This window comes from Tyto alba, unplaced genomic scaffold, assembly GCF_018691265.1.
Source record: "Tyto alba isolate M040663 unplaced genomic scaffold, T.alba_DEE_v4.0 Super-Scaffold_9, whole genome shotgun sequence".
Lineage (NCBI taxonomy): Eukaryota > Metazoa > Chordata > Aves > Strigiformes > Tytonidae > Tyto > Tyto alba.
In genome coordinates, this window is record NW_024881330.1 from 39,765,690 (window position 1) to 39,790,248 (window position 24,559).

General features: G+C 39.7%; 2 protein-coding genes across 11 annotated transcripts in view; one reads left to right on the forward strand and one right to left on the reverse strand.

Annotated features, from left to right (window-relative positions):
* ASPH (aspartate beta-hydroxylase) overlaps positions 1 to 20,040 on the forward strand; it is a 117,494-nt gene extending 97,454 nt beyond the window's left edge. For 6 of the 9 annotated variants that reach the window (XM_042786236.1, XM_042786232.1, XM_042786231.1 and 3 more), the window contains 4 exons: positions 4,000 to 4,135; positions 4,983 to 5,074; positions 9,959 to 10,092; positions 15,737 to 20,040. In XM_042786236.1, coding sequence (XP_042642170.1) covers positions 4,000 to 4,135; positions 4,983 to 5,074; positions 9,959 to 10,092; positions 15,737 to 15,887 — 513 coding nt within the window. In that variant the 3' untranslated portion in view covers positions 15,888 to 20,040. Of the gene's footprint in view, positions 1 to 3,999; positions 4,136 to 4,982; positions 5,075 to 7,594; positions 7,629 to 7,792; positions 7,858 to 8,721; positions 8,766 to 9,958; positions 10,093 to 14,941; positions 15,090 to 15,736 lie in introns of those variants that run through there. The other 3 variants (XM_042786233.1, XM_042786238.1, XM_042786237.1) reach the window with 3 other exon arrangements.
* The window catches only part of CLVS1 (clavesin 1), a 110,025-nt gene continuing 105,495 nt past the window's right edge, over positions 20,030 to 24,559 (reverse strand). For both annotated transcript variants that reach the window (XM_032994881.2, XM_032994883.2), the window contains exon 6: positions 20,030 to 21,252. In XM_032994881.2, the coding sequence (XP_032850772.1) occupies positions 21,165 to 21,252 (88 nt within the window). In that variant the 3' untranslated portion in view covers positions 20,030 to 21,164. The remainder of the gene's footprint in view (positions 21,253 to 24,559) is intronic.

Below are 24,559 nucleotides of genomic sequence, written 5' to 3' on the forward strand. Positions count from 1 at the left end.
AGTTTAATAAATTACCTCTGAGGGGCATTTAGCTCACCTAACTGTGGCCATACAGACACAAGGCATATTGTCCATGCTAGTGGTTTAGATTGCAGGTCAAAAAAGAGGTATTTCCAGAGGATGTTTATTTTTCACAATGTTAAAGGATGCATCTAAGGATAGCATGTCTCCCTTTCCTACTGCTTTACTAAAAAAAGAAGCCTAGACAACTAATTTAGACCTGGTATTTAACTTCTTGATGGGTAAGATTAAAGACAACCTCATACTTTACTTACTTGACTATTACCTATTTGCTTGGATGTCGTAAGGAAGAGGGTTTTTTTCGTTTCTTAGGAAAAAAAAAAAGAGACTGAGAATATCTCAATACCCCTTAACAGGACATATATGATCATGGTAAATCCTGGTTACTGCTACTGTGCTCAAGAGAAATGGATCTTTGCATGTCCTCAGCTGCTGCCCTTTAATGCTTAAGTGTTTTGTAGTTTCCCTGAAAGACTAGGAAGGGGCACCTGATTTCCCAGGGAGCAGAAAACATAAGCCTTTAAATTAGGAAGAGTGTGTCAAATGGTTTGTATAGAAATGTTCTGTTAATGTTTCTGATCTGCAGTATTTCAGGCCTGTGGATTTGGAGATTCAAGAAACTCTTTCTTGCTTGTTTGAGCTCAGCTAAAAGGAAACCTTACTTTTATCTTTGAAAACCTGTCCTTCTTCCTTTGGGCAATTAGCTTTCCATGGATGGTCTTACTGAGTCATTGCACCATTCTCTGGTACCTTTTGTAGAACTTCAGTAGAGCGTTATTTTTCTATTCTGGTGCTGAAAATAATACATAAGTTAATGACCTAGGTAACTTTCTCTTTTCCTCATGTTGTGTCCTTTGACTTTTGGAAAGGACCCAGAGGATGCCGATAATGTACTACAGTGAATAGCTGATTGATTAAAGTAGATCTTGTATTGTCAGTTTTCTCCAGTGGCTTAGATTTTATTAATTAAAAGTTTAAAATGCAGTAAGAGAAGTGCAGAAAGAGAACAAAAGTACTGGCAACAGCACATATCCATTATGTTTTCTGTAGAGTGACAGCTAGAGCTTAATAGTTTAGCTAATAGCTAAACATTCATATTTAATGGAGAAATTAAGTTGAAAAATGAATTTTAAGTGTGGCTGGATGCTTTAAGAGGATCCTTGTGTTGAAAAAAGCAGGGATGTGCACACTTTGATGGTGTTCAAGCACTCTGAGTGACTGAATGGGCACAAGGAACCTATTTTGAAAGGTTTCAAATATTACCCCTTACTTGGAGGTCATCAGCATTCCTCAGCAGAGACACAGTAACTGATCGTGAATACTCTCCTACTCTGTTTCAGTAACAAAGTGAAATAGATTGAAGTCTTCACCATGATTTTATTTTACAGTCCAGTGGATTAAAATGGATGTGTGGTCAGTATTTGTGGTAGTAACCTTTTAATCTCTGCCTGTGTCATTTATGACCATGCATTTGAAAGGGTTTGACAGCACAGAGTAAGGATTCTTTTAATATAATGGTCACACATAAAAATAAACCGATATTAAGAAATCCCGATTTAAATATAGTAACATCTTTGCCAATAAAATCTAGGCTATTGCCAGATGTATAGCAACTGTAAACTTCCATTATTGTTAGGAACTGTATTTAAAATGCCATATGGAGGTTTATGGCAATCAGCTGCTAGGAAACAAGTACATATGCTCCCAATGCTGTTTGCCACCTGATTCTTCGCTTGAAATCAGGATATTGCACCAAATATAATGTGAATTTGTTGCTCTAACCGGAGGCTAGAATACCTATCTATTATGGACTTAGTCATTATATTTTAATGGTATTATGGATTCTTACCATTCAAGGTGTGCCTGAGAGTCTGCAAAATCAGGGAGATCAAGGCTGATCCGTGTTTGAGCTCCTGTAATTCTCTGCTTCCTTTCTACCTGCCTATTATAGTAAAGCACTCTCAGTGTCTTTTATAGATGGGGTCCCGGTTTTCAGGAGTATAGAGACACTATTGATTTCAGTGCAAGTTTTGTCTGAAACCATTGAGGAGCTAGTTCAAAATCAATGGTATGTAGTCTAATCACTTCATATCCAACAGGCTAGGGAAGGAGTCTTAAAATGCAAGGACCAATACGCACCTCTGGAGGTTGACTTTTAGCCAGTGGCACTTGTGAAAAATTAGAGGCAACTCCTTGGACCACCAGTGCTCTTCATGCCTCATCTTGTCTGCAAGAGTGAATGCTCCCTCCTACTTTTCTTCAGATGAAGGAGTAGGAAGAGTTTGAGGAAACAGAGAAGCCCTTGTAATCTCTTTTAAAGTTTTCCAATTTTGTTGATCTCTATCACTGTAATTTGAGGCCACTGTAAGTTATTATTTTATTTCCTTTCTTTACACTTTCTTCTCCAGCCAGCGCAAAATCAGGTACTCAAGCTGGTATTTCCTTTTGTAGAAAGGGTAGCACCGAATCAGTACCATCACTGTTCTCATCTCTGATCAGATGGAAATTTTCAGTCTTGTTTTGTACCCTGCATTTTGGAAAAGTCAGTTTTCCAAAGATATTCTAAGAAACGTTTCTACTTAATGTTAGCTGTTAAACAAGTGTTATGGAAAGCCAGCGGTAGGAGAGAATAAGGTGAATGTACCAGGAAAAATAAGTGCTCTTCCCCTTTACTGATGTATGAGAGAGAAAACAGTTTGCTGGGAGGAAGAGAGTACTGTAATAACAGAAGTGCAATCCTAATTTTCATAGGTCTTAGCCTACCTAAAAATAGTGGGAGAAAGTCTCTGTGTTAGAGACAGCATGTTCTATCCATGGCTTGCTGAGCCTTTTAAGCTGTATCAATGTGCAAACTATTTTGTGTGATCAGCTTGTCTTTTAATTGAAAAAACTCAAGTGGAAAATGCAACTTTTTAGTTTAAATGGGGAAGGCTAACAACCATATGGAGTTTTAAAGCTAAAAAGGGGCAGTTATATCACTTGGTCTCACAGACTTTTGAGTTTTACTCAGCTTTACACATCATATAAAGTGGTAGTGTGGGAGCATACCTTAGCCTATTTTCAATATGAAATTGATTGAAAATGTCTTACAGAAGTGCTTTGTTCAAGAACACAAAGGAAAAATGAAAACTATTCACCCAAAATATGGTTTAGTGAGTAAAGTAAGCAGCTGGGAAATGGAAGTCACTTTTGTCCAGGTCCATTGTTACGCTGTGGGTTTTTCATTTATATTGCTATAACATTAAAATTACTTATTGGTAGAATAAAAGGCTTTCTGATCTATCTGATTTTTACAACTATAATGTCCTAAGGCAGCAAAGAAAAGAATTTTTAATTCTACAATCTTCTGTCTTTGGTATGTATGAAGTACAAGCAGCTAACACGTTTTTAATGGTTGTGTCCATAAATCATCACCTGGCATTCCAAGTCATACATGATCTTCTTCAATAGCATCAGCCTGTGCAAGTAAAGCTTTGCAAGCCTTTTTGAAGGTTTAAATCATAACTGTCAACTTAAGTGGCCTGTTTACATTTCTTCTCTTTGAACCATGATGTTCTGCCAACACCTGGAGTTCCAGGTTATGTGAGTGCTTTTGTGGTTGCAGGAGTGCTTCCAGGTAACATGCTGTCTTTAAGAGCAATACTCTTCCTAGCTTTCAATGCAAAACAATCTTTTAAAGAGCCCTTAGGCTAATCAAAAAGCAAGTCAAAGTGAGACCCAGTCTGCAAAGAGGCTGGGGATTATTGAAATTTTATGATCCCAATGTAATTGAATCTGAGGAATGCCGTGAAAGTTGTTTTTCCTGCCTTAACGTGTCAGAAGAGAATTGAATATAAAGAAGCTTGATAATGATGATGAGCACTCTTTTAGTGCTTTTAAATGAAAAAAAAAAAAAATAATAATGGCAGGGCAAAATAAAAGCAGTACTAAAGTCAAATGCAGTAAGTTTTCAGTGCAGTAACATGGCTCTCACAACAGTCCTTAGAAAAAAATTGGAAGCTCATAAGGGATGAGGGCCTTGCTGTGATGGATAAAAAAAGAAGCCTTTTCTTGCCTGAAGATGAGAATCTAAGAGAAAAAGGAGACTGGAGCCAGTTTACCTTATGGCAACAAGGTAAAACATTTTGTATTTCTTCTCTTTCCTCAATTTCACTTTCTCAGATTAATATAGTGTCACAAAGGGTAGCAACACAGTTTTCTCCCGAACCGTTTTTGTAATTACTGACTCTGCAGAAGCAGGTTTCTAATAAAACAGTGTCTGGGACCTCTGCGACAGTGAACAGGAGTTCTTTATTCTAAACCATGTTGTCCCCAAGCGCTTCTAAAAATCCCTTGAGGGTAATACTTTTCCAGCGAGGCTGCCAACGTTTTGCATGGTAATGCACAGTACAGATCAGCCCGAGGGAAGACGGGAATGTGGGAGAAGACGCATCCTTAATACCGTGTTGTCAGCTAGGTGAGATCTATCATTCAGAAATGGTATGAGCAAAAGAATATGAGCTTTACTAAGCCTGCTGCCCTGTTCCTGAGCTCTGCAGTGGGTGGCCCAGCTATTGGAATGACCTTAAATTCTTATAAGACTCTACATATGAAAGATTACTGTAAAGTAAAATATTGAAAGCAACTTATATCAAAATATATTCTGATGTTGAAATAGTATGATGTTGGTGGCATTCTTAATTTTTTTTCTATGCAGCCTCAATAATGATTATACTTTTAGAATCATGTTTTAAAAATGGTAGAAAGCCTGGTCTTCACAAAAAATTTAAAAGCAAAGACATGCAGGCTTCTCTGTTGTTACAATGTGTAAGTACTTCTGTTTCACAATCTGTAATACAGGAATAATAATATTTACCCATCTTTCAGTGTCAGCCCTTTGGCAGCTTTGTTGCTCCTCTGCAAAGCAGAAAAAAATGTTCATTCATTGCTCTTACCAATGTTTTATCCATTCTTTTCACTAGGAAGAAAAAATGAGAATGCTTGTAAAAGTGTTCCAAAAACATGTGCTTTATTGGAAAGATTCCCGGAAGCTACTGGCTGCAGAAGAGGGCAGGTACCTGACAAACTTCTTCATTTTTGCAAATTCCTAATGCTGGGGGCAGATGATTTTAAAGAATGTGTATAGCGGGATGTGTGACCTTGCTGTATTTAATGACGCCTCAAGCACACAATGAAGTTAACAGTAAAAATATGCCCAATTTTAGCCCTCAGCAAACACAAGATAAAATATGTTAGCTGAAGACTTTCTATGGAATCTTTAATTTGAGCCATTTTACCTTGTGTTCATTAGGAACTTGTGGTAGGTAAGTAGTTCTTTGCTATGGATCCACCAATAAGTGAAAATTTACTAAACCTCAGCCCTAAGTGGCCTGGTCTGACTCACAGCTAGCCCTGCTTTGAGCAGGAGGTTGGATTAGCATCTTTCTAACCTGAATTCTCCTATAATTACTCTTGTCTAAATTTAACAAGACTACTTCAGCTAGCCAGTGAGCTCACTGTCATAAAATTCACCCATCTACCCCAGCCTGACTGCATTGGGCGAGAGGAGAATCACCTCCTGGAAGCCAAACAACAGTACTGCTGTCACAGGCTTCTTTCCCAAAGGTAAAAGGAAAGAAATCTTACATCCATGAGCTGTGGCCTCAGGTGCCAAAAGTTTGTTTCAAGTGCCTGGTCTACACTGACTACTCGGCTACAAATTAACCTCATTAAATCATGCAGTAGACTTATTTAGTGTGGATCAGTACAGACACAGCCAAATGAATGGCCCAACACAGATATCATGTGATTGTGTAGGACAGAATTTTTCATTATTTGGGTTTTTTTGGTTTGTTTATTTTTTTTTTCTTTTTCAGTTACTGTATTTTTTTCTCTAATCACTACGTGAGAATAACCTTCATGTTGCAAAATTAAGGATGCAAAAATTGGAAAACACGGTGCTAGCATAATCCTAATTCAGAGCCTTGAGAGTAGGTGTTCATCTTTTTCACTAGATGCTTGCTTTTGATGTGCAGAAGTGCACTAGATGGCTACTGTTGTGGGAATGAACAAGGCTATTGTTTCATTGATTTGCTGCAAAAGCTGGTTGTAGTGAATACAACTGATAAAAGAGGTCATCATGCTCAGTGTGGCTAACAGCAAGAAAACTGCTTTCTGTGGAGTCCACAGCCAAAATGGTTTCTATCTCAGGAGCAAATTTACTTTGAGAGCTACTATTTTGTTCATCATTTTTTGGCACTCCCCATGTTATCACTGGGACATGGTTTGCAGAAGCATTGTGTATTCACAGCTATAGCTGTAGTCACACGTTTTGAGCATATAAAATGTAAAATAGTGTGAAAAATGGTGCTCTAGAAGTCTTAAGTTTTATGTCCAGTATTAGGGGATGCCTAGGACAATGTTGGTCTTATGCTAGCCATGCCTTAGATTCTTACTGGTAGATTAAATTAAAAATATCATCTAATCTCTAGGCATGTACTGAAGGACTTGGAAACAATAGGAGCAAACATAATCAGGAAATTAGGAATTCTGTGGTAGATAGACCCTTTGGATGCTTTGGGCACCTTGTGTATTGACAAAAATATAAAGAAATGTAAAGTAATTCACAACCTGCTCAATGCTGCTGAGAGCCTGCATAGAACAATAGCAAGTAATCATATTAAAAATTATATTGTTCTTCTTAAAATAACAGTAAATTCAAAGTAGCACAGGCAGTTTTAATTCTGGGAATTTCTTAACTCTTTGGAGTTTTACCTTAAGACCATAGTATAACTTGTCAGTAGTTCATGACTGTATATAGTACTTAAGTACAGCACATACATATAATTCACGGGCTTATATAGACTGATCTGCGTGGACAGATAAAATATGTGACAGTAATCATTCTGCAGTGCTGGTATATCGGCATTAAAAAAGTTGTTTTTCTGGGATATTAGTAACTATCCTCCATAGCCGGTTATTTACATTGCAATAGGGTCTGACAGTGCAACCAATTTAACGTATCTCGGTGTAGCAGAGGTGGTGGGTTGGAGCATCCGTGTTCAACGTGGCCCCTGGAGTTTATCACTTGCTGTTGTAAGAAACTGCTGGTAAACTGAAACCTCAGATGGCGGGAATGGCTAAGGCGTTAGACGCACACTGTCTCCTGCTGACTTTTGTTGCAGTTGTAGAGCAAGCAACACCTTAAACCCCAAGATTTTATCAAAGTTATCCTATCCCAGCCAGATGTGCAGATTTCTCCGTTGAAAAGAAGCTTTTCACCACTGTCGTGCATTATTCGCACTCCTGGTTTGTTGAATTGGTGTAGAATCACAGAAAGGTTGAGTCGAAAAGGATATTTGGAGATTACCTAGTCCAACCCCTTGCTCAAAGAGTGATGAACTACAGAAGGTTGCTCAGGACTGTGTCCGGTCAGGTTTTGAATGCCTCTAAGGATAGAGACTCTATAGCAGCCTCTCTGGGCAGCCTTTTCCAGTGTACAGTAAAAAAGTGTTTTCTTATGTTTAAATGGAGTTTCCTGTATTTCAATCTGTGTCCATTGCCTCTTTGCCTTTCACTGGAAACCGTTGAGAAGAACCTGCCTCCATCTTCTTCACTGCTTCCATCAGGTATTTATATGCATTGATAAGATCCCTCCTTGAGCCTTCTGTTGTCCAGGCTGAGCAGTCCTACCTCCCTCAGCTTTCCCTTGTACGCCACATGCTCCAATCCCTTAATCACCTTTATAGCCCTTCACTAGACCTGCTCCAGTACATCCATATGTCTCTCATAGTAGGTATCACGGAACTGGACCCAGCACTCAAGACTTCTCACCAATTCTGAGTAGAGGGGAAGGATGACCTCCCTCAGCCTGCTGCCAAAGCTCTCCCTAATGCAGCCCCAGAGGCTGTTGGTCATCTTTGCTGCAAGGGCACGTTGCTGGCTCGTGTTCAAATTGTTGTCTGTGAGGACCCCAAAGTCTTTTTCTGGGAAGTTGCTTTCCAAACAGTTGTCCACCAGCTTGTATTGGTAAATGGGGTTATTCCTCCCCAGTGCAGAACTTTACGCTTGTCTCTGCTGAACATCATAAGATTCTTGTTTGCTCCCTTTTCCAGCCTGTCAAGGTCCCTATGAATGGCAGCAAAAAACATGCAGTGTATCAGCCATTCCTCTCCAGTTTTCTATCATCTGCAAACTTGCTGAGGGCAATGCACTCTGTCCCATCATCTGAGTAATTTGTGAAGCTATTAAATAGTATTGGACCTGGTATTGAGCCCTGGGGTACACCTCTGATAAGTGGCCTCCAGATGGACTTTGTGCCTCAGATCACAACTCTGAGCCTGGATGAACTGCCAGTTTTCAATCCACCTCACTGTCAACTGACTTTGTCTCTACTTCATCAGTTTGTCAATGAGGATGTTTATGCCAGACAGTGTTGAAAGTCTTACTAAAGTTGAGGTAAACACCGTCCACTAACCTCACCTCATACAACAAGCTAGACTTCTCATTATAGAAAGCTGGTAAAGTACAATTTCCCCTTCATAACTCCATGCTGACTGCTCCCAGTCACCTTCATTTTTCTTGCTGTGTTTGGAAATGGTTTCCAGGATTATTTGCTCCATCACCTTCCCAGGGATTGAGATGAGTCTGACTAGCCTTTAGTTCCTCAGATCCTCCTCCTTGCCCTTCTTGAAGATAGGAACAACATTTGTTTTCTACCAGTCCTCAGGAACTTCTGCTGGTTGCCATGACCTTTCAAAGATTATTGAGTGTGGATTCACAACATCGTCCAGCTCCCTCCGACACTCATGGGTATGGTCCCATAAGGACGCACGGACTGGTTTGTTGAGTTTGTTTAAATGTTCCCTAACCTGATCCTTCTCCACTGAAGGTAAGTTGTCTTTGCTCCAGTCTTTTCCGCTGGTCTCAGGTGCCTGGGATTCCTGAAGGTCAGTCATACCAGTAAAGATTGAGGCAAAGAAGGCATGTAGTGCCTCAGCCCATTCCATGTCCTTTGTCACCAGATCTTCTGCCACATTTAACAGCCAGGCCCATGTTTTCCCTAGACTTCCTTCTACTTCTGATGTATTTGTGGAAACCCGTCTTCTTGCCCTTCACTTCCATCTCCAGATTCAACACCAGGAGAGCTTTGACTTTCCTAACCTCATCCCTGCATGCTCAGAGAGTGTTTCTACAGTCTTCCTGGGTGACCTGACCCTGCTTTCACCTCTTGTAAGCTTCCTTTTCTGTGTTTCAATTTTGACTGGGTTGCCATACTTCCTGCAGATGGGGATGAACCATTCTTGAGCTTGGACGAGGTGATACTTAAAAATCAACCAGCTGTCCCAGGTCCCTCTTCTCTCTAGCACTGTATCTCATGGGTTTTTTCCCAGCAGATCCCTGAATAAGGTCTGCTCTGCTGAAGCTGTGGGTAGTAATCCTACTTTTTGCCTTTCTCCCTCTTCTCATGATCTTGAACTCCACCATCTCATGGTTGCTCCAGCCAAGGCTGACAGTGACCTTCACAGCCATGTTATCATCTGGGAAGGGCCGGTCAGTCTGGCTAACACAGGCCTTGTGTCTTCTGAGGTCCATCCTTAAAAATAAGAGTGTCTGTAAGTCTTTCCATAGGAAAGAAGGTATTTTTCTGATTGTAAGTAGGAGATAATTATTTTCAGGTTGAAATATGAATACTGGTTATTTAAGCAAAATGAAAAATATACACCTTTACACACACCCACACCCACACCTGGATTCACACACAGCCCACAAGACATGTTTTTTGTAGTATCAGATGCCTTTAGGATGTGAGAAAGCGCAGTCGTTGCTGAGACTCTAACAAAAGGTGACATTGCACTTTTGGCCCATCGTCGAGGATGAGATATAATGAAGTCCTGAACTCCTAGCAGTATGGTTGTGAAGCTGAGCTTGTTGAAGGCCTGCCCTTCTCTTCTTGCAGATCAAATATTCTATCATGCACCCGGGGACTCATGTCTGGCCCCACACAGGGCCCACCAATTGTCGGCTAAGGATGCATCTGGGCTTGGTGATACCTAAGGAAGGCTGCAGAATTCGGTGTGCCCAAGAGAACAGGTATGGTTGGGTTTTTGGGGGGCTATTTCTCCATCTTCTTCAGGGATAATAAAGGGTTGGGACTGCATGTAATAATAAAAAAAAATAATGGGGTGGTTTACTGATCAGGAGGTGTAATATATTTTATTAAACAAGCAATTTACACCCTAACTCTTGGTTCAAACTTATAAATGTCAGTTCCCAATGCCAGAGGAAGCTTTGGAGACAAAGCTGCTCTTCTCTGCTGTGGCATGGAAATAAGTGGACTTAGCCCACGGAGTCTCTGTGTTTACTTTTACAGTGCCAGTCTAATATGGTTGCCAACAGAGAGAGCAAAAGCTAGGACTAAGCTGTATCTCCCTTTTCACCACCGCGACAGAATACTATTGTATTTCTGGCAGAAGCCTTCTTCCTAGCTGGTATTGGTTACAATTCAGTTAAAAATATTCCATCTGAAGTTGATTTCAAGGTGAAGACATCTATGAGGTGTTTGGCCTAATGAGCTACAGAAGTAGCAAATTTCCTTAAAGTGTATTTTAAGTAAGAATTCTTACCCCTTAGGGAAGAATTATGTTGTCTTGAAGACCAGTTTTGTCTCTCTTTCCTTGGTGCAAAAACCAAAGATGCAATAGCTTATACATTTACAATCAGGGCATATACTCCCCTGGGAAATACAAGAAAATGTGACAAGCTTTTGCATGATGTTGTTAAACACAGAAAAATATAGTATTAACTATATTGCTTTTTACATACATGCCTAATTTTCTGAGACTTATGTGAGATTCTAATGATGCTTAATGATGCTATGTATATTTTTGGAAGATTCTGTGTTTTGCCTGCAGTATCTGAGTGCAACAAGCGTTAGTTTTTAATTCTTTTCATGGTAGTAATGTACAGATATATTTGATATTAAGAAATTAAATGCCACTCCTGTCTGCATGACTGCAGTATGTAGCAGAGATTTTGCTCATAGCAGTTGAAAACAACTGAAACAAGAAATGTTTAGAATTTTTGATGATAGAAGTATCCAACTGTTAATAACCAAAAAAGTTGTCACCATAGACTCCTGTCAATTTATAGTTTATTTAATAATCTGTCACAGTCAGTGTTACAATCTACACTACCTAAATCTAGGCAGTGATGGACATTTGCTTCCAGCATTCCAATCCAATATCCAAAATAAGTTGAGTGGAGAGGCAGCTAATGGGCTTAGAGGACTGATACCGAATCTTTTCACTTTAGGACATTATTGTGAATTCAGATTGGTGGCGACCAAATGGCACTGCCAGTAGGTGGCTGTTTAGTGGCCGGTGTGAACAAGGTGGTGGTTTTGATCTGCTGCCCGACAGATCAGGTGTCCATAGCTCACCCCACTTTATTATGGTGGGAACGCTTCTTTGTCTTAACCCGAACAGAAGGGATAGTCCTGGGGAAAATTAATTTAACTGCCTCCGTGGTAGCAACACTCCCTCAAAGTCAAGAGTGGAGAAACGCCTGTTGCTGCTGGTATGCTGCAGACAGAGCACTTCAGTGTCCAGGCTCCTGAACCTGGCTCAGTTTTATGCATCGCCTGGCTCATTTGAAATGTAAAACATTTAAGAGCTGACTACAGCCTGTGCTGGAATGTGTTAACTTTAGTTGCTTTTGGCAAGAGCTATACATTCAGAATCAAAGGCAGGATTTTCTCTGAAAGCATTGAAAGTGTGTCTGCTGCTGCCAATGAAAGGATTTTTTTACACCCCTTCCCCCATGAAAGAGGAGGTGGGTGAACTACTGTGGAAGGGAATGGTGCCAGTAGGAAATCCTACCTTGGGCATTTTCCCCTCCTGGTGGTTCAGAGCAGTGGTAAACTGGTGGTTTCAAATAGGGGAGCTGGCTCAAATATGAAGGTTAGTGTAGGTCAGGCCTTTTCTGGCCTCCTGTCCCGCTGCTCTGTGTATGAGATAAAGAACAGAGGCAGTGAGAATTTTGTGCTTGGTTACCTCTGTGCCACCCAGTGTGGGTGTTTAGAGGGGCAATGTGACAATGGAACTTCGATGGGCATGCAGTTCAGCTCTGTCTACTTCTTCACTTGCAGAAGAGTCTTTCTGCAGCTGCTAGGAGCTGGTACACCTCATCGCTATTCAGTAAAGCTATAGTAATTTTAGGTCGTTGGGCAATTTTGAAGTCCCAGATCTGTAAAGTGTAGGGTACAGTGCACAAAAATGATACAGAAATAATACCTAATTATCAAGATCGAACAGCTGTGTCAGACAAGGTAATCGTGGTTTGAAATGAAGGTGCAGAATTACAGCCTTATGAAGAAGCCAGTCCAAGATCTCGCCTGTAACATGGGACACTAGAGCTGTGCAGGTGATATAGAAACTACCCCCCCGAGTCTGGCTCAGCACCAGACCAGGATAGCATGGTCCCTATGGTCCCACTGTGAGGTGTTTATTTGCATGCTAATGGTGGGGTTTGTAATCTACTCAAAAAGGGGCTAATAGTTCTGTCAGCTTTATGACTTTTTCTTTGTTGTGCAAAACAGTCCCTCCCATTATGATGCAAATGATAGATCCTGGGTTTTAACCTCTGAAGCTACTTCATCTGGGTGCTTGGAGTTTTTATTGTCCTTAACTGAGCTGCACTTTCAGGCTATTTAGGGCAGGATTTTTCAGGCTTGGTTTAATTAAAAAAAAACCAAAACAAAACAAAAAACAGACCAAACAAAAATAACCTCAAGTCCCCTCTACCCCCAAAAAATAAACAAAAAAACAAACCCCCCAAACCCCCCCAATAACAGAAAAACGCCAAAACAAAATACCCCCAAACAAAAACAAATCCCCCCCCACCCCAAACAATAAAAACAGGCACACACACTCCCCCCAAAACCCCAAAGTCTTCTTGATTTTTTTACCACATTATAGCATTGCAAATGGTTGACTCCCTTTGACTTGAATAATTCCATTTTAACTTGAGTGCAGAGACTGAGGGTCTATATGGCATAGAACATTTTTGTTACCAGATAATTGACATGGTAGCAGAAAGAATACGTGAAACCTGCAAAAGGCTCATTATCTGGGCCTTCAAGGCTTATGTCTGTGTGCAAGTCAGTGTGAATTTTTTACTATGTTATGCTTTCTGCTTTATCTCCTCTTGCTTAAAATATGTTTACGTGATCATTTCAGTTGAAATGATCCAATTTCAATTTCCATTTATCTTCAGAACATTACAGCACAACCCCATAAATTTCAATGGTTAATTTTTGCTTTGGTTGAATTAAAAATTAAAAATACTGGGATGATTTGGGAGTCTAAATCTCACTTTCACCCTGTTTTTGAAAAAATAAAATTATTTTCTATGTGAATGAACACAGTTGAATGAGCTAAGCAATGTATTTCCATCTTTGATGGCAAGACCTTTTTTTCTTTACCATCACTACTGTTCACAGTTCTTAACTCCCTTTAAAGGCATCCATTGTCTTGGGCTACTTCAGCTCCTAAGGGATCCTGCTAAAAAACTTGTTTAGGTGGTCTTTGTAGAGTGGCTTTAAGAGGTAACACTTCTTTGGCCATCATTCATTTGACTGTTATTCATCCAGTCTCACCTGAAGGGGTATAATCAGGTTTTGTCCTGCTGCAATGCAAAATAAATTTGTTTTGCTCATACCACTGCCTGACTTTACAATGGACAAGCCATGTAACACATAATCAGCTACTGTGTCTAGATGCAGTGGGTAAGATCGAGATCTGAGGGGCAGCAACAAATGACTAGCACCATGACTTTTTGACATGTTGTGATGTTGTCATTAGTGGTCACTGATCAGTTGCTGATTTTTCACAGTATCAGCACTGCATTTAACAAGGCATTAAAACTCTCTTCAGAATTAAGAATCCAGATCTCAGCAGGCTGGAGAAGCATGCCAGCTGAAACTTCATGAAGTTCAACAAAGACAAGTGCAAAGGCCTGCAACTGATAACAACAGATCAACATCTTGCAACAGTGCAGGCTGGGTGATGACTGCATAGAAAGCAGCTTTGCAGAAAAGTAAGGGTCCTAGGGGACAAGTTTGACGTGAGTCATAATGTGCTCTTGTCTTGATAAAGGCCTGTGTACTGGACTATGTTATTAAGTGCATAGGAAGCAGTTTGAAGGGAACAGTTATTTCCCTCTCTTCTGCACTCAGGACACTGTCTCTGGAGTATTGTGTCCAGTTTGGGGCTCTTCAGTGCAAAAGAAGTCATTGATAAACTGGAGGGACTGCAGTAGAGGATGAAAAATATGATTAGGAGACTGGAGCATGTGACACATGAGGAGAAGCTGGGAGATCTGGTTCGGAGTCTGAAAAAGAGAAGGCTAAAGGGGAGCCTAGTTACTGTCTTCAACTGCTAATGGGTGACTGTCCAGAAGACAGAGCCAGACTCTTTTCAGAGGTGTGCAGTTATAGAATGACAGGTAATGGACACAAGTGACGGGGAAGGAAATCCCATCTAGATAGAAGGAAATTTTCACAATGAGATTGGTGAAACATGAGAAGAAATTGTGGAGTGTCTGTGGTTGCAGATACTCAGAAGTCCACTAGTCAAAAACCTGAGATACCTCGTCTAACCTCAGAGTTGGATCTGACTTTGCAGTGAGACTTGCTGTGAGCAGAGGATTGGACCAGATGTCCTTCCAAGGTTTTTTCTGACCTAAATTATTCTGTGATTCTATTCTTCATAAAATTGACAGAAACACTGATTCTTCTGACAGTTGATATCTCCCTTCTATGTTGCCGCTTGCCATTGCTTTTAAATCTGGTGATTTTGTTAATTTTTCAAACAATGCATGTGCTCAAAACCAAGCCACTTTGGATAAACTGTGTGTGTGTCTCTTTTTGTGCCTAACAAAGGTACAGATCTTGGAAAAATACCGCTGTCAAAACTTGGCCCTTCCATGCTGTAATGAACACTCACCCAAGGTATTTACATCGGTTGAGTGATCTGCTCTGCCTAAGGAGAACTTGGCAAGCGGCGGGGCTCTGAGTTATGTGAGATCATCCTTCCAGTTCAGTTTTAACAGTATAGTTAACCCAGCGTACACTATGGCATTGCAACCCTCCTCTGAAGAAAAATCTTTAGACTCAAGTGCTTTGAAGGGATTTATGGGACAAGACTGTTAACGTCCCTGTAATTTTAAGCATGACCAGGGCCTAATTCTGTTGTTCTGATTTTTAGAAAAACAGATTGATTTAATGTAATTTGTTTTCAAAACATATGACCGTATTACTGGTCATTCCCTCAGTTTCCATTACTCATTATGTGTGTATCTGGTTAGAAAAGGAGGAAAGTTAATTACACCACCAGTATTATACCTGCTCAGTGCTTAACAGACTCAACTCATTAGAAGTATATAACTAACAAATATTATAAATGCCTGAATGTGTATGTGGGCATGACTATGCAGAGTGAGAGGAAACAGACCCTCAGTAGTACGAAGGTCCCTTAGACTAATCTTCCTGTAGTTTATTTCAATTAAAACTCTGATACTCCAATCTCTTTATATTAGGTAGTGAAATCCTGACTGTACAATATATGCTGTTTAAATCATTCTCATACGTCAGAGCATCTTCAGAGCTGATATATAGCTTGCCTACTCCACAACACTTCAAATACTACACTAAAGCATGTTCTTTTTTGTGTTGCAGAACCTGGGAAGAAGGGAAAGTTCTTATTTTTGATGACTCTTTTGAACATGAAGTATGGCAGGATGCTGAAAATTATCGCCTGATATTCATTGTGGATGTGTGGCACCCTGAGTTAACAACACAACAGAGACGCACCCTTCCTGCTATTTAAGGGGTTCCTTCTTATGCGTGGAGCAGAGGAGCTGTGACCCCTTTGGAGTATGCAAATAGGATTAATTTATCCAGCATACAAAGAATACAAGTATTGTAAAGGTTAGAAGAGATAAAGATGACATTCTGCAATCACAGAGGACTTGATTTAAAAAAAAAAAGGAAAAAAAAAAAAAGGAAAAAAAAGAAAAAGCCATGTTTTGTTTCATACTGATACAGCACTGACAGGTATTGTTTTTTTGGCTGCAAGTTTGAAAATACAAATCTTGTCAGCCAAAGAGCAATAGGTCTGGATTTTCAAACTGAGGAATGTGCAGATGTTTTTGCCATGGACTGTTATGCATACAAAGCCAGTAAGTCAGTCATCTGCCCGACCATGTTCAGGCACAAGATGTGCAATGCTACATCTGGGAAATACTTCCCAGGCTTTTGTCTGGGAAGCAACATGTGAGGTATTTACAAACATATGCACACAATCAACTTGGAAAATCAGTATGCAGTTATAACGTTAGCTGCTTTAGGCATAAAACATGTCCCTATGTTATCAGCTGTAGATAATGTGAATGGGTTATGTATGTTTTGTATTATTTTCTACCTGAGTAACTGTATTTTTCTAGCATAATTATGAACAAATTGTCTTTAATCAACCACTATTTTTAAAAAAACAATATATGTAAGTGCATCTCTAGCTATCAGCAGAAGGAAAGTACTATATATGAACTGATTTCATTTTTGCCAAGTGTGGCCTTCTCTTGCCTTCCTGGAAATGCAAACAGAAACTTGCATAATCAGCTGCTTAGTGAAGCTTTGTTCTGAAACAAAATAGTTCTCTTAGCAGGCAACCTTCAATTTGCTAATGTGATTTTGGAAGATGTTGAGCAAATGTGACATCTCTAGACTCAGATCTTAAAATGCTTGACGGTTTTTAGTGTGGTGAACTGCTGTTTCTCCTATCGTTACAAAAGTGTGTGTTGTGATATCTGTTTTCTGCCCAGCAAGGGTCTGGGCCACCTCCTCCCAGGGGCTACTCCTAGGCTGCCCTTGGGTGGTCATTCAGCAGAAAAAAAATAAATGAAGGATTTCTTGTGCTTTGAGCAGAAGTACAAGGTCTAACTTGGTTTCCTGACAGAATGCAGAGCATACAAAGAGCTTCAGGTTATTAACTTAACTTCTGCTGCCAGCATCCTACAGAGTTCTAGAATGATCCTTTAATTGACCTAATGGTGTTTTCCTTGTCTTGAAATGTATGGCATAATGCTGAAGTATCCCAGCACTGTTTACTGTGTGCTCCGTATCTGCCATACAGAATTTATTGTATGGTAAAAAAGCCTGTATATTTCAAGACAGAAAACTGGTTGGAGGTTTAGGCAGTTGCCTGGTCTTTTCGGTCTGTACTGCTTGATGGGAGATGGAGGGTGCAGAACTCTCCACTGTTAACTCCCAAGAACACTAAAAGGAAAGACAGACCTGAGGTTGGACTGTTGATGTTTATGACCGGCTGTTACCTACTCACCTGCAAAAACAGACGGGTATGGGTGGGTGTGCCAGGATGGTCAGGGCTTGTCAAGAGCAGGGGCATCGCTACCGAGGGTTCTGAGAGACAAACACTAAGCAAGGAGACGTCGAGGTTACTTAGTCTCCACAGCTTTGGCTTCGTTGTCCAAAAGAGACTGAACAGTCATCTTATTTGTTTAATGTTCAGTGGTTTTGTGCTACACCATGGTACCTAAGTATCATGACCGGAATGCCACATTTGCTGAGGCAAAATACAGATAAGAGCTTTGCATTCCCATAAACTGAATGCTTTTCAGATTTTGTATTTTACGAGGTAATTAAATCTTGTAATGCCATGCAACACATGGTGATTGCACCGTAAATTAGTGTGACCCGTTTCTGGAGGTGTGCACTTTAATTTCCTTTTTGACTGTTAAACTGATAAACCCTCTCTGCTCAAGAGTCAGTTTTAGACAGGTATGATAATGAGGCTTTAATGTGTTGTCAGCACCAAAAATAGCACTGAGACTATAGACAATATACAAGAAAATAACAGTTCTCAGTTAATCATCATGAAAACTGAAAAGATTTATGAGTTTCACACTTAAGAAAATATAAAAATTCTTTTGAGGAACTTTAGGAGAATCATGTGCAAAACTGGAAAAAAAAGGTACTCATTATTGTGGGGGGTAAAATAGTAAAAAAAAAAATGTTTTAGATGTCCTGGTAGTTGTTTAGTCAGAGGCTGTATTTTGTATCTTTGTAAAGTGATTAAGCAGTACAGATTATAAACTATTTTGTAATTCTCTAAAATAAAGGCATAGTTTGTAAAGAAGGAATCAAGAACCATTTAAACCAAAATTTGTGGTTTAGTAATATTTTTATTAATGTTGCATTTTAGTTTCTATAGCTCAGAGTAAATGCCAGAGGAGCAGTAAAAGCTTTGGAGCTTTGTTTATGAAAACCCATGTCGTCCTTCAGATTGTTTCATTGTTCCTTTGAAGGCTCATACTTTATCTTGTCCAATTGCAATTGGCAAATAGATAAAATTGGCAAATAGATAAAAGTAATCTACCCAAGATGTGTGTGTGCCGGAGTAGCACTGTTTATTAAATTGTGTAGTGATATATTGGCCATTTAAAATCTTAAGTGCCTTGAATATGGCAAGGTGTATTATGAATAGCTCCTGCAACACTGAAGCCAACCTACTCTATGCCTACCTGTCAAGGAGCTGAGAGCATATCTTTTTGTTAGGTACAGTTACTGGATTAGCTATATACATGGGGAGGACGTAATTTCTGTAGTTTACTATATATGTATGCAGTGAATAAGTGGTATGTTATTTTAGGTATTCCTGTTTGCCAACTGGTATTTCATCTTTAAAAAACTTTTTAGCATTGGAAATGCCAATGAAGAAGTGAATGGAAATGTTTTTTAAATGGAGAACCATTGCAATTGAAGTATTTTTTTTTTCTTTAGATTTATTTACAAAGGAAAATGACAGAAAAGGACAATATAGTCTGTTTGTAAGGCAGAACGTACTTGTCACAATGTCAGGAGGTGGATTCCTCCCTGCCTATGGTTACCTTGCAAGCTCAGAGTCTGTGTGAGATCCTATGGTTAAATACAGGCATCATATGTATTTATTCATGTCACAGCTAAAAAAAAGAAATAATTCTAATCCTCTGCAAGGATTAATCCTCAAGGACTAGATTTCAGTGATATTTGCACTTCTGGGGCAGAGCAGGTCCCACTGGAATGAACAGTGATTCTAACAGGTCATTACAAAGATTCAGTGGCAGTGGAGGTAAGTGTATTAACAGAGAAAAATTGTAAACCAAAGTATTTCTTCATTAATGCTGCAATATAATGGCCAATGTCTGTCCTTTTCCCTCAATTTTTTTTACTTTCTGCTTTAAGCAAGTTCTCTGTGATGAATCCAAATGCCTGTGAGTCTTTGTAAGCCCAGGGAAGGGAAGGGAATGGAGCTCTATCCTGTAACCGGGAGCTGACATCCTAGTTTTCTGGAATAGGTGGTAATACCAGGGGAGTGGGGATGGAAGAAATCCCGGTGATAAATGGGCTTACTTATCTTATTTGTTTAATGTTCCTGCAAGCTTCTGCTTTTTTTTTTTTTTTTTTTCTTGACTCCCGTATTGCCTTGCTGGGACCATCCACTGCCTTAAAGACTCGCTGTCTACCGTGGAGGCCAGGCTTCGTGTCAGTGACACGCTGCTGCAGAAGGTCATTAGTCTGAACGAGGCTATTCTGTACAAGTACTAGCGGGTAAATCCCAGGTGTGTTGATAGGATCTGGCAGGATGTCCTGTCTGCCCTCTGCGGGCATAAAATGTTGTAGAAAAAGGCAATATTTTCTTAGTCCACCTGTTAAGGCTGACCATGTCCAGTTGAACTATATCATCACTTCAGCGTATCACTTATGAATTCAGTGGGTGTTCCAGAGGCACATTAAAAACTCTTGTGGCCATTATCTTCTCGTTTTATACATATGGTTTACACTCCTACCTTTGACGCGTTGTTGCCAACCACTTGTTCTAGTGAATTGTCAATGTATGGCAATTTAATGGAAAATTAAAGGTGTGAACAGTGGTTGTAACCATTTTAGGAAATAAAGTCACTGCACATGCAATTTGATAACAATTTTTCTTTTATTTCTTTAATCTGGTTTCCATTTCAGTGAAGGGATGAGACTCTCTCTGCAGCTAGAGCAAACAGAGAAATAACAAACTGGTCTTTGGCTTTTCACTTCTCCTATTCTTCCACATTTCTTTCTAGCAGAAGCTTGTACTAAATAATTAATCCTAGGTTTTTTCTTTTTCATTTTAACCATGGCCTGCATCTGCAACCAGCATACCCCTCTGGCTACACCTTTCACTGACTGCAGGAGGGAAGGGGGTAAATGGCTCTGCAGAGCTTTCGTTTGCTGTTGTGACCTAAATGAAACAATCTGGACTGAACTGTTAATCACTGCTGAATCTGTCCATTGAGTGTCCCTAGCACACACACCCCCCCCCATCACCTGTGCACACGCACATGTCTAATAGGGTCCCAAGTTGCCTGTGGAAAAACACATTGTTAAAATTAAATAATTGCATTTCAAATTGTGTGTGTCTGCTGCCCACACAGCTCATCCCACATAGCTGACAGTTTTTTAAGGGCTTCAAAAATTAAGAATGATTTTTACTAGATACTGAAAAGTGACCCCCTATAAGCAGCATGGATAAGGCAGTCACAGAGTGTCATGTTGAATGGCATTATGCTGACAGGTTTGGTTTTTTTTTTTTCCTTTTTTTAATGCAAAATCCTTCTGCAGAGTACTCTGTAGATGCTGCTGTTTCTGCCCTCTGAGCCAGGTTAAACTGCTGATTACAGTGCAAATTTGAAATCTGAGATGCTTTTCTTTAAAACACACTTAACCTTTGCTTCTGTAAAACTGAGCATCCCTGCTGGAGTATTCAGGAAAACTACTGACACACCCTGGTTTCTTTAAACAGAGAATGCAGTCCCACCATTTCCAATATTAATAAGTCAAAAAAAAAAAAAAATTCCTTGTATATGGACAGACTCCTGTGTCAATAGAAATTTCTCAGGTATTGTTCAGCGTTGGCCGCACGGACAGATGGCTGGTGACAGTTGTTACTTGGTCAAGAAACATGAAGGACTTGATTCTCAAGCATGTGTTTGTGTGTGTGTAGTGTGCTCTGTGGGTTTCTGGTACGGTGGAGGCCTGTTGATGGATCCGTGTGTGCCGGGCATGTGGGAGCTCAGTCCAGAGCCAGCAGCGGCTGGGTGTTCTCGCTTTCCCCCTGGTCTTCGTGCTTCAGCGTGCCGGCTTCCACCACGGACTGGGACCTGCAAGCAAGAAGAAACGCGTGCTGGCGAAAGCTGCTGCAGTACTCACCTTCCTTTGCTTCATTTTATGATTTTTCCCTTTGTCCATTTTCATCTTTACAGCTTTTTAATTTTTTTTTTTTCTGTGGAACACCTAAGGAATTTGAGAAGCGTTCCCTTAAATACAAACAGGGACATGACTCATTGCAGATCTCAAATGCTTTCAAAACATTTAGCGCTTAGCTATTCTCCATAATACTGAACGCACTCAGCAACTTCAAGGCCTGATCCTGAGATACCATGAGATCTCTTGGTGTTTAATGTCTTCCTAGGCAAAACTACTTGTGCAACTGCTTGTCGGAAAGCAAAGTCATTTGTACAAGTGCTTGCAGGAGTGAGTCTCAGTTCACACTTGTTACAAATCTCGAGAACGACAAGGAAATAAATCACATTTTACTGATGTAGTGGTTTAAGGGGCAGAACTTCCACAAGTTACCAAAGATCAATGAAGAAGCCAGAATTAATATGACAACAAGGGAGCTCCTGGTGTGCCCAGTCTTGCAATTTATCTTTATCTCCTTGTCTACATCCTTGAAGGAGAACTTTATTCAGGGCTAGTCCATTTGAAATTCAGGCTGGGAAGCATAGTTTGTCCTGTGCTGCTAACGGACAAAAAAACCCCAACGTGTAAAAAATGAGTAAACTCTAGAGAAAGTGAAGCATCATGACTTCTTATAGTGACAAAAGCTGAATGGGCTTAAACTAGTGGGAAAATTTGAGACATTTTATTTTCCAAGGTCTGTGTGCTCCAGTATTTGCTCACTGAACTATGGAAGGACAAATTCATGAGTTTATTGTTACAGAGTTTTGTTACCATCCATTTTCTCTGTTTCAGGCTAGGAGTTGCCTCCCAGTTTGGAGTAGGCAATAAGCTTTAGAGCAAAATCACTGTGTGAAATGGGAACTTTTTCAAAGGTAGGACTAGAATCATCCAGCCCAGGCATTTGCATTGTGCATAGTATTGTTTTAAAGAGCCAGTTTTCTCATGGATAGCTTTTAGAATTAGGGCTAGCTCTCATTCCCTACAGAATGTGATTGTAGTTCCCAGCTCAGTTTAAACCTTAGCTATTTCATGAGATTATGTATCACCTCTCTTTTGATAGGTATCATTAATAAATTGAATCCTCTGGTACTGCAGCACTTGATCGGAACTGAATACCATGACTATGAATATCTTGTGTGATTATTTTTCTTATTCTTATGCCTGGAGCTTTCATTAAAGCATAATAAAAAAAAAAATCATTAAAAGAAAAAAAAAATCTCCAGAGAGAGATAACAAAAACTGGATGCTCAATGGGAAGATTTTATGCCAAAATTTTCAAAGAAAATATGTTTGCCCAAATGTTTTCACTGTGTATTTTTTACAGTAATGTGACATGCGTAATGTTTATGGCTGCATTTTAATATAGAAAAGCAGCTGATCCAGGAGGTTATGCAAAACGGCAATTTACATATTTCTAGTATGTGGCAGCATCAACTAGTCATGTGGCTTTGAAAATGATACAAAATGGATTCAGACAGTGACTTAACAGTTTTTTGTTTTCTTTTCTGGACTATCAGATTAAATAATTATTAACTAGTACCTGATTAATACTTGTCACCAATGTATTGTCTCTGTCTGACCCACTGCCCTACAGTGAATATAAAAAGTCGCAGATCCATTGCAGCATTTGCCAGCATACAGCAGAAAGCTTCTTTAGGTTAATTGTGAAAAATCTTGCAATTTTGCCTTTTGTGATTACTGCTAATTATCTCTGCTCTCATCTCCTTACACAAAAAAATTTTCTTGCCCCTGTAACAGCAAGATACAAGTCTCTCCCCCATACTGGTACTCAGATTCATGCCAGTTTGGGAGCAACATAATCCCAAACTCTGTTTGCAGGTCCCACACTGCTCCTCTTCACACAGAGCCAAAATAGCTGGAGCATCGAGCAAATTCACTGCAGCCCACCTGACCCCCAAGTTCAAGATGCCAAGTGGTTCAAACACTATGCCCAGCCCTTCTGAATAACGCAGAGAGGGATCCAACTGAGGTTTTACTATCTGCCAAGCTCTGCAGCAACAATCTCTTTTCCTTTTCTCCTAGAAGCTCCTTGGTCTCCTATCCTCCAACGAGCAGTTCAGACATCTATCTGAAGGGCACAGGAGTGATTCGAACAATTACTGCTATTTTCTAAGATACCACAGCAAAGGACTTTCTGTTGTGTTTGGATTTCTGTTTTCCAAATGCATCATTTTTTCATTTGCTGAAAAATGTTTCCAGTTTTGTTTTTAACTAAAATTTTATGTAGGGAAAAAAGCAAATTACTCAATTCTCAACAAGATTATAAAATAATTTTTACATATTCATCATTTATGGTAAATATTAAAAATGTAGATGCTCAGAAAAGCATTTTGGCAAGATATATATCAATGCAGATCACAATCTAATGTAATAACTGGGTGTGAGAGATATGTTTTACTGGCCTAGATCATTCTGAAGTATTTATTCTAGAGCTATACTTTATTTAATGACAGAAAAAAGATGATTTGCAATTGACTACTGTTGCAGAAACCATTTTCACCTGGCCAGTAACTATATTTTGCACCTGCAGAAATTAATATAAGATAAATACTGTTTGAAAGAATGCACCCTGTGTGTTGAATTCATCTTGCTTTTGTGTATCTAACACACGTACTCAGTTCAAGGAAAGTTGTTGTATACTAGGTATGTGCAAATTTACACAATATTTAGGGAGTTTTGGATACTGACTCTAGTGTTGAACCTAGGACTAAGACTAGTTTCTCTTTTAAAAGTACTACTACCTTTTCTAACTGCATTAACGTTTTCTTCAGAGGACTTTACAGTCACGTTTCAAATCTTTAAGTAGAATCTGATCATGGTGCTTGAAAAGTGTTTGGGTATCTAGCTCCACCTTAATCTTTTACTGAAAAAGATATTGTAGTCAGGCACCGAAGCCCTGACTAGTCCTTCTAATTTGCCACCATCTTTGCATTAAAAACACCCTCTTGTGCAACAGCTTAAGCCATTTTGATGTAAAATAGTAAATGACCAGTACAGATCTTTGCTTCTTTGGCAAGCTCAGTTTAAGCTTTGACCTTGTAAATGCTGTGTGTGCTGCTCTGTTGGTACCCTACAGCAAACAGAAGTTCATGGCACCAGACAAAAGCATTTTTATTTTGCTACCTTCCTATATCAATGTGTACAAATACCTGATGGAGTAGAGAACACAAAGCCAGACTCTTCTCAGAGATACCCAGGGACGGA